The sequence below is a fragment of the Bos taurus genome, chromosome 2 (genome assembly GCF_002263795.3).
Source record: "Bos taurus isolate L1 Dominette 01449 registration number 42190680 breed Hereford chromosome 2, ARS-UCD2.0, whole genome shotgun sequence".
Classification (NCBI taxonomy): Eukaryota; Metazoa; Chordata; class Mammalia; order Artiodactyla; family Bovidae; genus Bos; species Bos taurus.
This window is the reverse complement of record NC_037329.1, coordinates 122,688,699-122,703,003: the sequence shown is the minus strand read 5'-3', so window position 1 is coordinate 122,703,003 and position 14,305 is coordinate 122,688,699. Positions and strand designations below refer to the sequence as shown.

Genomic DNA, 14,305 nt, shown 5'->3' with positions numbered 1-14,305 from the left:
TGTATGGGTGTGGGTGAGATTGTGCACCCAAATGGGATTGCGTCTGATTCGCTGGGGTTCAGTGGCGATGTGGTTGGTAAGGGGTCATGAAGGCTGAGCGTGATGGGGCAACTCGGGGACCCAATATGGGCTGATTGTTTCGGCCTAATTCCCCCCCCCCAGTGAGCCTGAAAGCTGGAGGCAACACGTGTGGTGTCAGAGTGTATGTGGGTGGGCAGGAGTAGGGGTGGTGGGATGGCAGAGAGAGAGGCAGGCCACACCGTTACCATTAGGTTATGATGATCAGTGACTTGCATTGTCATAAGCATTTGGGGCGGGGGGAGGGCACATAAGAAACACATGAGAATAAACATCTTTGGAAGAATGTGTGTGTCTGTGACATATCTGGATTAGCCAGGTGGTCAAGATCGCATGTGATTTTGTCATTGCGTGCTTTTCTCTGTGTGTGTGACAATACATGTAACCATGTGAGAGACAGTGTCTGTGCAGAGTCCACTAGGAAGAAGGAGGTGCAAACCCCTCCTCACCAGTGGCTGCCAGAACACTCTCAGGAAGCTGGGGCAGACCAGGAAGGAAGTGAAGCCTATGGGTTCATATGCATTGAGCAGAGGTGAGGGAAAATGACCCCACAACCCCAGAGAGGCCAGGACAAAACAGGCTGGTGGGTGAGGGGTACCGTCTCACCCAGGCAGAGAGTGAGCCTGGAACAGGAGCAACAGGGTGCAGTGTCCCAACGATTTCAAGGGCTGGGCTTGCCAAATGCTTGTCCTGGAAACCAGCCGGAGTGCCTCTCTGCCTCCAAAAGGAAACCTCAGCCAGCCCCGTGGGGCCAGGTTGGGGCTGAAGTCCCACCCCTTCGTCCACCAGCCAATCAGGAGTTCCCTTCCTCCTGTCCATCTGATGTGAGGTCCTAAAGCCCCAAGCTGGTGGTGGGGGGAGGAGTATGTGGAACAAGTGATGAGCTCATAAGGGCACAGTCTGGAGCAGACAGCAGTGCCCCCTGTCCCTTGGGGAAGAGCTGCATGAAGCTGGCAGTCTGGGCAGACCTTGGGAGGGTGGCAGAGATGAAGTGGGGCCAGGATGTCTCCCAGGCCCAGTCCCAGGCCGGGGCTGGGGGTGCCAGGCCAGGGACTGGATGTAGGGGTGGCGCTGAGGCTACAGGGAGGCACTCTGGCTCCGCTAGGCGTAGAACTCCTCTTGCTTGTCAGGCTTCTGGTATGTGACGCTCGCCTGCTTGGGCTCCTCCAGCGTGTAGCTGCCCTCATCCTTCTTCTTCATGCGGTAGATGAGCAGGGTGACCAGGAAGGCAGCAAAGAGGGCGCCTACAACCCCGCCCACGATCACAGCTGCAGAGAAAGAGGGCAAAGGTCAAGGCCACAGGAAGGGCAAGACATGCTTAGAGCCTGAGAAAAAGGCAGAGGGTCCTTGCAGGTAGAAGCAAGAATCGGGAGAGAGCTGGGAATCTCAAACCTGAGCCCAGAGTCGGAGTGAAATTTGGAGTCAATGCTAAAACACCAGCACTGGCTGCCACTGATTCTCCTCACTTCAGCCTGGCACTGTTCTAATCATATGAACACATGGAATCTTCATACAGTGCTACTAGGGAGGTGCCATGCTAAGGTCCTCATCAAATGAAAGATGCCATCAGTGAGAAGATGCTCCAGGATTGTATATCCCCTTAGGAAAGAAAAAACTCTGCCATCTAAACTAGGACACATCCCAACTGCACAGCAGTTAACATGAACACACGTGTGCTGAGACTGGTTAAGAGCAAAATGATAACACCCGTTTTGTAGACGAGGAAAAAGCGTGCCCGGAAAGGTGAAGGACCTGCCCAAGGCCACGCTGCTCATAAGTGGGGAACAGGGTTTGGACCACAAATCCGGAGAATCTTCAGGAGAGAAAGCCAAGGGCAGGTCCTCAGGGCTGGTATCAAGGGTGGGAGCACATCAAGCCAAGGATGGGGCCCTAGATTAGGATCCAGGGGATAAGGCCCAGGAGGGGTAAACCAGCATGGCCCAGGGAGGTCAAGGGCAGGGTCTGAGAAGAGGCCAGAGGGTGCTGAGGAAAGTGCGAGAAGTAGGACAAAGTGAGGGCCAGACTCTGGGATCAGAAGGGTCAGAAGAGGAACTAGAGGGTGGGTCCTGGGGTCCCCAGATCCCCAGATTTCCCCTCCTAGAAAACTAGGCTCCTAGAAAACCCACACCCTACCCTCCCTCCTGGGTTCCTAGGGGGAAAACTGAGGCCCCACCAGCGACCCCCTCTGGGCTCCTCCCAGGCCCCAAGTCTCACCTACGAGCACCTCCTTCCGCTCCAGGATGCTCTTCTGGGGCAGCTGAGCCGCCGAGCTGCCTGAGTCGATGGCATTGTCCAGGAGGCCAGGGCCTGGGTGGGCACCCTTGGGCAGCGTCCCTGGCGGAGGTGATGGCTTGGCCTCGGCCCCACCCACAGCCACCACTTCATTGGCTGTGTCTGGCTGTGTGGTCTCTTCCTCTGACAGCTCAAAGTCCCCACTGGGTCCCCCGCTCACTGGCATCTCTGGCTCGTCCCGGATGGTGGTCAGGAAGGACTCTGGAGTTGGGGTCTGTAGGGAGGGTAGCATGAGCCCAGGAGCCAGGCCCAGCACCCCTGCCACAGGGCAGCCATACACACATGCACACTAGCCCTCTGCCACCACTCCACTTCCCTGGGAGGGCGCACACTAGGCACTCACCAGGGGCCAGGCACTGTGCTAAGCACATCATGGGCCTTTTCCCTCACAATATTCCCATTAAGAAGGTATTAGTGCCCCTACATTACAGAGTAGGAAATAGGCTCAGAGAGGTTAAATGACTTGCCCAAGGACACACAGCTAGTAAGTGGTAGAAGCAGAACTAAAATCCAGATCTGTCCAACTCCAGAATATGTGTCCCTAACCAATACACTACACTACACTACCTCTGTTCTCATCCTGGCCACATCCTGGTCCCCATCCCATCTCCATCCCTTCCTTCTCCAGCTGCCTTTGTAATAATCCTTAGCAGATTAGTGTCAGGGACTGTTGTCTGGGGACAGCTAGGTGCAGACTTTAAATACTTGGGCCTGATCCTCAATCCATGTGCCTGGGGCAAGGGTGAGTCCCTTAGCCCGAAGGTCAGTCCAGTAAGTAAGTGTAAATTGCTCAGTCATGCCCAACTCTTTGCGACCCCATAGACTGCAGCCCACCAGGCTCCTCTGTCCATGAGATTTTCCAGGCAAGGATACTGGAGTGGGTTGCCATTTCCTTCTCCAGGGGATCTTCCCAACCTAGGGATTGAACCCGGGTCTCCTGCACTGCAGGCAGATTCTTTACCAACTGAGCTACAAGGGAAACCCCAAGGTCAATCCAAGAGCACCACAAATCTCAATGGCTCCCAGCATCTGGAGGCAGGATCCCAACTAGAGTTGGGATCACAGCAAGGATGGAGCTGCTTCACAGGTGTGCATGGAGAGAGTGGGTCCGGTGTCCAGGCCCAGGAAAGGCCATGCACATGCCCAGAGGCTGCACCAGCGACCTGCTCTCCGTTCCCCAGCACTGCGTCCCCAGCCTGCCTGGCCAAGCATCCGTGAAACACCAGGTTCCCCTAGCTGCTCAGAGCAGCCTGGAGCAGGGCCTGTGTTCTGCAGGGGCTGGCTGGGGAGTCAGATGGGCTATGCTGACCCAAAGGCAGCTCCACAGCCTGAGGGGTCCTCCTCCATGAAGCAGATGCAAAGGGCTTTGGTACCCTAGTCAGTGTGACTACATCCCCTCCTTGCCCAGCAGCGCCAGCAAGGATCAGGCTACTTCTCCCACTTCCTTGATCCCCTCCCCATCCTGGCATTCCTGGTATCCTCATCCTCTTCCCTGAAACACCACCCTCATCCATAACACCCCAAACACACACACATATACACACCCTAGAGCTGACTGCCAGGTTCAAATCCTGACTCTGCCACTGCTGCCTGTGAAGGCTTGGAAAGTGGCCCCACCTTAAGGGAGGATGGTGGCAATGCCCCCCACCCTGCTCCTGTGGGGTAGGCATGAGAGGGAGAAGAGATGGTGGCACAGTAAGTGTCTAGCACTGCGCCTCCACCCAGGCAGCACTCCATGAACGTGACCTGCAGTATTCCTCTCCCACCGCCCAGCTCTTAATCCCCCTCAGCTGGATAATAACAATGATGATGATGATGGTGGTGGTGGTGATAACAAAAGTGAAACTTTTTGCTTGTTTAGTATTGCCAGCCACTGCTCTAAGAACCTTGGCTCTGTTGGGAAAGTTAATTCTCACAACCCTGCGATTTGCATTCTATTCTTTTCTCCTTTTCACAGATAAGGAAACAAAGGTATAAAAAGGATCAGTGACTTCCTGAAGTCAAATGGTGGTAGAAGCATTCCAATCCTGGCTGCAGGGCTCCTGAGTCTGTGCTTTTAACCAGAACACACAGGCCCCTGGCCCCTGGTCCCTGCCCCTTTTAACACTCCCATCCTCCCAGTTCCTTCCCCATTAATGTCTTCATCTAACATCTAAAGACCCAAGCCCAGTCCCTCTTCCATCCCCATCCATCTCGACCTCTGTCCTCATCCTGTGACTCACCCCCAGCCCTGGCCTCACACCTCTCTCAGCCTCCCGCTCCCTGTCTGGCTCACCTCCAGAACCTCCTAGATCTCACCCCTGTCCAGCTCCATCCTCCTCCCCCCACCCTACCTGCCCCCCACCCTCCCACCGCCCACCCCCCAGCCCCGACCCACCCTCCTCTGCTCTGTGACTCCCTGTGCTCTCCACACTGGCTCACCTGAGCCACCTCCGTGGGTCCAGGGGCAGTGGTCCCCAGGGGCAGGGTGCTCTTCTCAGGGATATCAGGCTTCTGGGTGGTAGCCGGCCTGGGAAGGGCCCTTGGCCTGGAGGTAGCTGTGCTGACCAGCCTGGGCGTTGGGGCCTCTGTGTCCAAGACAGCCACCGTGGTGGGAGGTGAGGGCACCGCTGGGGTGGTGGCCCGGGCTGTGGCCGCTGTGGTCAGTGGCAGAGGCAGAAGCCTCCGTACGCCGGTGGTCCTTACGACAGAGGTGGTGGCCGCAGACGGGGGCGCCGCAGGGATGCTGGGCACGGCGGTGGCCACTGTGGCGGGCACTGTGGCCACCGTCGGGGGCCCTGTGGTGGTGGCAGTGGTGGTAGCCGTAGGGGTGGAGACGGTGGTGGCTCTCTGGCTGGGCTCTTCTGGCACCTCTGTCACCAGTGGGGGGCTGGTGGCTGGCTCCGGGGTGGGGCGCTCAGAGGGGAGCTCTTCAAACGGGGTGCCCACAGGCTGGATGTCCATGGTGGGCAGCACTGCGGGGGTGGTGGACATTGCCAGGGCGACATCTGGGCTGAACCGCATGGCTGTCTCAATGCCCGATTCCTGCTCAAAGTCTGAGGGGGTGGGGGAGGGGGAGAAGGAGAGAGCTAGGAAGCTGGGTGATTTGAGGGCATGAGGATCCCAGATAAGCAACGGCCATCAAGATGGGAGGCTCCCAACCCTCACCCTTTGCATAATTTTCCCAAGACAAGAGGAGGGAAAAGAGGAAGGCACAGTCTGGTCAAAGCTTACCAGCTGACTGATGGGGCTAGTGATGCTTGCCAACTCCTCTCTGCCTAGCCAAAAATTCTAAGGGACCACCTCTTCCAGGAAGTCTTCCCTGACTATTCCAGCCCACCCAGTCTGGAGCTTTTCTAGCAGACTGAATCTAGGCAGTGGCAACTCAGGCCCTACTAGCTTCAGATCTTGCTGGAGGTTGCAGGCAGGGGACAGGAGGATGGCTGTGGCATTCTGGGAAGAGTCAGACATGCGTACAAGCTACATGAGTACCCCCAGGGGCACAAGCACACAGCAAGAAGGAGAACAAGCCCCTCCCACAGAAGCTGCTAGAGCAATCTGGACTCCAAACCCAAACAGGTGAAGGGAGGGCCTTGGGAGAAAATAAGGAGAGAGAAAGATAAGCCATACCAGCTCCCAGGGAGGACTGAACCAGGCAGAGGAGGGCTAGGGAGGAGCCTGAGAGGTGTGGAAGTAGAGATGTTACCAACCATCAGGATGGATTTTTATGAAGATTCTCACAAGATGCTTAAAGGAATGGGCTAAAGTGAGGAGACTAGAGGCGAGGGGCTGTAGGTGGCCAGCTCCAAAGCACACAGACTCCCAGCATTTCATTAGACTCCACCTGCCCCCTCCAGGGCCCCAGTCTCAACACACACCCCTTTTTACTACCAGTTGCAGAGCTTCATCTCTGTGCCAGGCCCTGACGTCTTAAACTGAAGCCTTCCAGAGGCTCGGCGAGTGTAAGCGGGTGCCAAGTCGCTTCAGTCCTATCTGACTCTTTGCGACCCCGTGGACTGTAAGCCTGCCAGGCTCCTCTGTCCAGGGGATTCTCCAGGCAAGAATACTGAAGTGGGTTGCCGTGCCCTCCTCCGGGGAACCTTCCCCATCCAGGGGTCAAACCAGCCTTTCTTAATGTCTCCTGCATTTGTAGGTAGGTTCTTAACCACTTGCCACCCGGGAAGAGCCCCCAGAGGCTCTGAGAAGAAGGCAAATTTATCACCATTTACAGATAAGAATACAGACTCAGGGAGGAAAAACGGCTAAAGACAGAACAGCCATTAGGTAGAGAAACTGGGATTCAACTTAGCGTGCCTCGCTTATCTCAGGCTACTCTGGGGCCTTTCTGGGCGGGGCAACGGAACTGGTTTGTCCCAGGCACCACTGGAGGCCCCTACTGTTTTTCCGTCACTGTCCTAACCCCGCCCTTGGCCACCGCTGATTGGACAGAAGGGGGCCACCTGACCCAAGTTGAGCCAATCAAATGGTCTCTGCTCACTGCACCTGAAAAGTTGACCACTAAGTTCCTCCACGGAGAAGGCAATGGCGCCCCAATCCAGTACTCTCGCCTGGAAAATCCCATGGGCAGAGGAGCCTGGTAGGCTGCAGTCCATGGGGTCGCGAAGAGTCGGACACGACTGAGCGACTTCACTTTCACTTTTCACTTTTCACTTTCATGCAACGGAGAAGGAAATGGCAACCCACTCCAGTGTTCTTGCCTGGAGAATCCCAGGGACGGGGAGCCTGGTAGGCTGCCGTCTATGGGGTCGCACAGAGTCGGACACGACTGAAGCGACTTAGCAGCAGACTTAGCAGCAAGTTCCTCCAAGTGGCCACAACAGTATGAAACCCGGGTTACTGAGAAGCATCTGTGTTCCTTGACAGAGGCTGGAGGTCTGCAGGGAGACCCAAACAGTGCACAGAGAGAGGCAAAGACAGAGAAACTGGGAGTGTTGGGCTCCTTAAGGCCCCGGTTCCACCCCGGGGGAGGACAGCCTGCCCTTTACGTGCTTAAGGTCCAGGAGCTGCTTCTGAATGACCTCTCCCTCCCCCACCCCAGGTTTAAGCGAGCCTACCCTACGAAGGCTCCTCTTCCTTGCCATCAAAACCTCGGATGGGGCACTGGAGAGAGACTGGTACCGCTGACATGTAGGAAAAGGGAAGGGTGTACTTACAGCCGGAGCCCGACCCAGAGTAGAGGTCGTCCAGCTCGTCATCGGGGAAGGAGTCGTCATCCCCAGAGCCCTCGAGGTCCACGGGCCTCTCGAAGTTCTCACTGCGCCAGCGCTGGGCCTGCAGAGGGCAGAGTTGCGCACAGGGCTCAGCACCTGAGGCCAGCGGCCTGGAAACGCCCAGAGGAGCACCCGGCACTCCCCAAGGCCCGGTGACAGTGGAGGGACAGCATCAGATGTGGCCTCCAGAAGCAAACAGGGAGCTGCGGTAGGCCGGATCACCACTTCCTGCCTTGTCAGGGTGCTGTGAGCACGCAGTGGGCCAATATGTGCTGAGCGCACCTCAAAGCAGCAGGTGCTCAGCACAGGGCAGCCCCATCGGCCCCCTTCCACAGCTGAGAAGACTGAGGCCCCACGGCCCCAGGTCACCAGACAGCACGTGATGTGCTGAGACCCAGACTCTGCTAGGGATGCAGTGCCTCGCACCTCAAAATCCCAAAGGCAGGACCATTCGTCCCATCAGACAGACAGAGGTGTTGGGGAAGCCTGGGGTTCTAGGAGGGAAGAAACTTGGGTAACGGGGGAGGGAGAGAAGAGAGTGGAGTTCCTGGCTCTGGCCTTCCCCAAAACAAAGTCAGCTCCCTCCGTCTAAACCTCCCTCCAAAGTATTTCATTGCCCAGAGTCAGCTCAGGGCGTGGATGCCACTTCTACGTCTGCCAACAAGGGTCTCCTGGGCGTCTGCCGGGGTGAGGGGTCCAGCCCTCCAGGTCCAAGACTCCTTCCAGAATCAGAACCTGGGAAGGTGGGGTGCTGTGGCTCCTGGGCCCAGACCATCCCTCCCGCCCCACTGCAACCCCGGCCTGAGAGCCAGCACTAAGGACATCCAAGACAGGAGCGCAAACCTGGATCCAGACTGAGCCCCGCCACAGTCCCTGCGTCCAGAGAGCTTTCAGAGAAGATGAGCTGGTGCTCAGCTCTAGAGGGTTATTAGCACCTGGGTCTTAAACAATTGAACTAGAGAGAAAAAGAAGAAATAGAGCAAGGCATCTCAAGCAGGGGGACCCGAATAGGCAAAGGCTCCAAGGTGAGGAAGTAGGCCTGTGCCCGCAGAGCTGGGTCTGGGGGCCTCATCCGGGGTCCCTCAGAGCCCCTGCCGTCACTGCAGTCCACTCACCCGGTCCCCGCCTGCTCCTGGAACATGCCTGCCTGGTGTCTCCTGCCTCCTTAACTCATGCTGTTCCCTCCACCTGGAACACTCTTCCCTCCCATCCTCTCATCCTCCAACTTCCCACCAGCTACCTTTCACTCCCCATCCGTTCTTCCGAGAAGCCCTCCTACTTTGAGCTTTCAGAGCATCCATCCGGTGCTTCTGAATTCACATCTCTCACCACTTGTGAGCTGGGCAGGCATGGGTATATACTTCTTCTGTGACTGTGCCCACTCCCAGTAAACTATACCTTGATGGAGCAGGACCCTGTCAGACACACAGTGGGTATCGGCAAGTATCTGGGAAGGAATGGGCTTGGTGTTGGAGGATGCAATTCCTGGGTAGTGGGGGTGGGGGTGGCGGTGGGTGCAGGACAGGCCAGAGTTGAGTTTGGGGAAGCCCCATCACAGGCTCTCAGGGTTAGGCTGGCAACTTTCCTCTTGGAAACTGGTCAGGTTTTATTCTGACTGCATGTCAGAATGTTGTAAAAACAGTACTCAGCAGTTTAGAAGGTCTGACGTGGAGTCTGAATACCCCTACTGTTTGACTGACATGGGGAGCCACGGAAGGTATGTTAGCAGGAGAGGGGCTAGCTCAGCATCACGACCTGTGCTCAGCCTCTCACAACCCTGTCCCTGACAGCCCCCTCCTGGAGTTCCTGTGGAGCTAGAGAAAGGATCCTGATCCTGGCTTCCAGGCCCAAGCCTCGACCACCTGCTCTAAAGCCCTACCCAGGCCAGGCAGGGCAGGAGGCCAGGGCGGGGAGCCAGGAGATTCCCCCCAGCATACGCGTCACCCTCCCCCCAACACACATACACACACAGTCTCAAAGTAATGAATTAATCAGTATTTACTTGCTACCAGTGAGTCATGGAGTGGAACAATTAGAGTAATTGCTCCATGACTAATTGCTGGGTCTTCCTCCGTTTTAGACATTTCAGGAGCTCAAAGCAGCTACCATCCAACCTTCCCGAGTTGCCATCTCTGCTCCCACTTACCAGAGGAATAAATCCCCAGGACCCAAAGGGAAGGGGCTAGGTGGTCCCCCACCACCAGCCTCTATGACCCCAGCTTAGCTGGGGTCCCTTGGAGATTTTCTGCTCCATTCTTAGGTCAGCAGCCTAAAGCCAGAGACGTGCAGCATGATGGGGCCTGAGCAGGGCTGGGGCCCAGACTGTTTCTCCCATGCAGAGCATCTTCACTGTCTCTACATCCTTCCAAGCAACTCAGGGAAGTTGAAAGCCCTTTAGCTAGGAGGAAAGGACCTAAGAAGTCTGCAGTCTCAGGGGACCCCCAAACTGGGGTAAAGGTTGGGGGCCAAAATAGGGAGTCCTCATGATTCCACAGTGACCAGCACCACACAGCAGCCCCTAACAACCTGCTCCCAGAAAGGCTTGCACAAATTCAAACCCCCCACCCTTGCAAAGTCACATGAGCCTTGAAATGACATACCCAGAGACACCCTGACACACTCACCTAAAGGCAGCCAGAGAGAGGCAGCCAGAGAGAGGCGGCCAGAGGGAGGCAGCCGGAGAGAGGCGGCCAGAGGGAGGCAGCCAGAGCGAGGCACCGCGTGTTGGCATGCCTTTGGGTGCAAACGGGCACATACATGGGGGGGGCGGTGCAGACACTAAATAGGGGCACGCGCGGTGCAGCTCTGAGGCTCAGAAACAAGTATGGAATCTCTTGTGAACCTGTCAGCCTCCACTCAGGTAGCTCTCACCTAGATACTATTCATCCCTAGCTCAGTAGCCATCGACATGACAACCGTTACCATGACGACCATCTCCTCCACGCTAAGGACCAGGAGCTCCAGCTCCCCACAGAGATGCGGGGGGGGGGGGGTGGGGGGGAGGAGGGCGGGGGGAGCAGGAGAGGGAGAGATCCTGGAAGAACAGAGAGAATGACAGGGAGGGGGAGGGCGAGGGACCGGATGGGGACAGAGATGCAAGGACAGAGGGAAGCCGGGGGTCAGAGGGGCAGGGGCAGGGGTGACAGGGAGGAGGGAGTGGAGGGAGGGCTGGGTGTGCAAGAGAAAGAGAGAGAAGGCAACAGTGGGAGGTGGAGGGAGAGAATTCTCTCACATCTTAATTTAGCCTCACGCTCATCAGACACAAAGCTGGGGAAGGGGCCACCTCAGTGATTTTCCAAATCTGCATCCAAGAGAACATTCTTTCCAAATAATGAGCAGCCCCCGGATCAGGTAGAGGGGGTGCCGGCCAACAACCAGGCACCCCTGAGTTCACCCCAGGAAACTTAACCCTGGGACACCTGAGACCTGTGCGGTGGGGGTGGGGTGCAGGATTCCATCGTGCCCGCACACCCCCCATGCCTAAGTGCCAGCTGTACCCCTCCCTGGGGGACCAGCGCTCACAGGGCCCTCCCAGGAATGCTATAGGGGTGCTGGCAGCAGCTGAAGCTTCCAGGGCTGCAGAGAGGAGGGGGGTTGGGGAAGAGAACCCGGGAGACAGCAGGGAAAGCCTGAAGTCACAAGTACCAGAGGGGGTGATGACAAACAGCCTTTGACCCCCAAACAACCTCTCTATTTGCATAATTCCATGCATAATTAGCATAATAATCTGTACCAATTCCCTTAAAAGAGCACCCAAGTCAAATGCCAGCCTCCCCCAACCTTCTGTGTCCCTTCCAGGTAAACCACACACCCTCCCATGCCTGATAAACATATCCCAAACAAGAGTGCCTGTATGCATGCATGCACACACACACACACACACACACACACAGTCGTGATCCACATTTACCGACCCCAACCTGTGTACCCACAACTCACAGACAACAGCCTAGCACATTCCACCATGGGCTCACCCATTTGCTGCCCTCCAGCTGCACACACACAGACACACAGTTGCACCCCTCTCCTCACCTAATACACCCCACACAACCTCGGCAAGATCCCACAACCACACAGGTGGCGCACACAGACCCTCCCCATGACCAAGCACTGCTATTCATATTCCCCATGGCAGTGACCCCTTGGACTCTGACTAAACCTCACGACTTGTAAACAACCTTTTTTTCAGGCTTGCATCTTCACACTCCCCCCACACACAGAGCCCACTGTGGGGCTGTATCTTCTGCTTCCTGCCACTACCTGTCTGGGCCAAGACACCCACCCAGGGGCTCCCCCAGCAGCGGGGGAAACTCCAAGCCAGCTGGGGGAGCTACTGAGGGTCCTCAGGAGGCTCTAGAGACCAGTGCCCACCCTTGTGGAGGCCCCATCCCAGGTCAGGTGCTGGAAGCACTCTAACCTGTGCCACTGGCTTCAACCAGCACCACCTCCCACAACTTCATTATACCCACTTCGCAGAGGCAGGCACTGAGCCCGGGGGTTAGAACTGAGACATGACCATGGGTCCTCAGCCAATGGGTCCTTCCTCCAAACCTTCCAGGTCGCCCCCAATCTGCTGCTCTTCTAGAGTTCCTAAACCTGTGACCCACAGGCCCTGGACAACCTCAGCTCAGAACTACCACCCGCCCACACCATACACATGCTGGCACATGGCAAACACCCCAAATGCTCCCAAATACCCACTGCCCATAAGCTCCACCCATGCGTCCCTGAAAAGGCACCCACGGCACCACACACACGCCCCCCACTCGGAGAACCAGCTACAGGCCCCTGACACCTGCCTCCACTCCCCTCCACACACGCGCACCAGGCACACACCACGCACACTTTCCCTCCAGGGTACCTACAGGCACGCACACAACACCAGGTGAGATGCGGCGCCTTCCCCAATGGACACACCCCCTGCCATTTCTCCTCACTTGCCCCTCGTCACCATCTCACTTTATGCTGACCCACAGCCTGACCCACGGAAGTAACTCAGGCTCCCTGCCCTGATGGGACCAGCAGTGATGTGAGCTGCCAGCCACTGGCTCTTCGCCACCCCTACCTGATCCTCTCCATAGGGTTTTAGAGCCACTGGGGTGGGTAACTTCCACCACCGTCCCTCTCTAGTGGGGTTGGGAGGAGGGGACGTGTTCAGGCAGAAAGGCAAGGCATCTCCTTCTTCTGGTCCCCAGTCTCCTTCCAAGCCTTCCTTGGAGACCAGAAGTCTAGGATCTCTCATGCCCAGCACCCCCCTACCTACTCCCCCCACCTCATCATAAGCCTGCCCAGAGAAACAGGATAACACAGAGGTTAAACCAGAATGAATCAGCTCCTCCCCTCACTACCCATCGAACATCAGGCAAGCCACTGAATCTCTTGGCACCTCAGTTTTTCCATCTGTAAAATGGGGGTGACAATTGCAGTATGTGACCCGCAGGGGTGCTGTGAGGATCAAAGAAGATCATGCATGTAATAGGCTTAAGGACAGGACCCAACACTGGGAGCTGAATAAAGAAATGTAGCTGGGATTATTGCTAGGTGGATGTTAATATTTCCATTATGAATTCTGAAGATTTTGTCTCACGTAAGCCTCACTGAACTCCTGAGGGGAGTAGAATCAAGACAGTTACACCCAGGCTGCAGATGCGACTATTCCTGCCCAGAGAGCCTAAGTGGGCTTGCCAAAGGCACACAGCAGGGGAGTGCACAGAGAGAGAAAAAAGGAGATGCTGGGGGAGGGGGGAGGAAGGGCGAGTTACAGAAACAGACACACAAATTAGGTCAGCTGGCAGGAGGCCAGGAGCCCAGCACCCTGCACAGTGCCAATCATGCTGCAAAAACTAAGAATAAAATCAAGTGTAATTAATTCTGCGCGCGCTTCCTTCCCCACATTAGCCAGACTTGGGCTGCCCTCTCCTGTGACCAGAGGGCATGCGAGCAATGGTTGGGGGCCCAGCTTTGGGTTCTTGGGTACTTGGGTTCAAGTCCAGCTCTGCTTACTTGCTGGGAGACCCTGGGCAAGTTACTCAACCTCTCTGAGCCTCTGTTTGGTTAAATAATATGTTTTTCATGGAGCTGTTGTGAGAATCAAGCAACATAATGCACCAAAAGCACTCCTGTTGCTCAGCACACAGCTGGCACTTAGTAACTAACCATTTACTATTACTGTGGTACGTCACCCCCAACCCTGACCCCACCTTCAGGCCTGACTGATCACTAAGTTCACTCTCCCTTCTTACAGAGGCGGACACGGAGGCTCAGAGAGGGGATAAGAGAGGGTGGTGGGGAATTAGCCTATGACTCTGCATTCAGAGAGGTGAGGCAATCCATCCAGTGACACACAGTGGGACTTCACACCCGCTCCCGGAAGCAGGGTGGTCTTGACAGAGCCCTCTAGATCCCCAGAGGCTCCATTCCCACCAGCCCCCCACCACCACCGCCCCTGTCCCCAAAAGGCCCTCAGTCCTGTGAGAACTCAATGCCCCTCACGCTCACCAGCTCCAGCCCGGAGACCCGGAGCGTCACCACAGGAATGTGGGCCGGGGCCAGGCTCTGGGCGGCAGGACAGCCAAGGGGGTAACAATGGAGAGTCCAGACCCGGGAAGGGGGACGCCTCGGTGTCCACCCCGCCACCGTCCACAGCTGCTCTGGCTGGAGACCCAGCAGCCGCCACATTTACTGGCTGCCAGAGGGGTGCAGGGCACAGAGGCCGCGTCGGTGGG

General features: G+C 56.6%; 1 protein-coding gene across 1 annotated transcript in view; it reads right to left on the bottom strand.

Annotated features, from left to right (window-relative positions):
- Positions 1–224: 224 nt before the first annotated feature.
- Positions 225–14,305, bottom strand: part of SDC3 (syndecan 3) — a 35,653-nt gene continuing 21,572 nt past the window's right edge. The window contains exons 2-5 of the mRNA NM_001206531.2: positions 7,524–7,641; positions 4,792–5,405; positions 2,293–2,584; positions 225–1,346 (exon numbers count right to left, since the gene is read on the bottom strand). Coding sequence (NP_001193460.1) covers positions 1,180–1,346; positions 2,293–2,584; positions 4,792–5,405; positions 7,524–7,641 — 1,191 coding nt within the window. The 3' untranslated portion in view covers positions 225–1,179. The remainder of the gene's footprint in view (positions 1,347–2,292; positions 2,585–4,791; positions 5,406–7,523; positions 7,642–14,305) is intronic.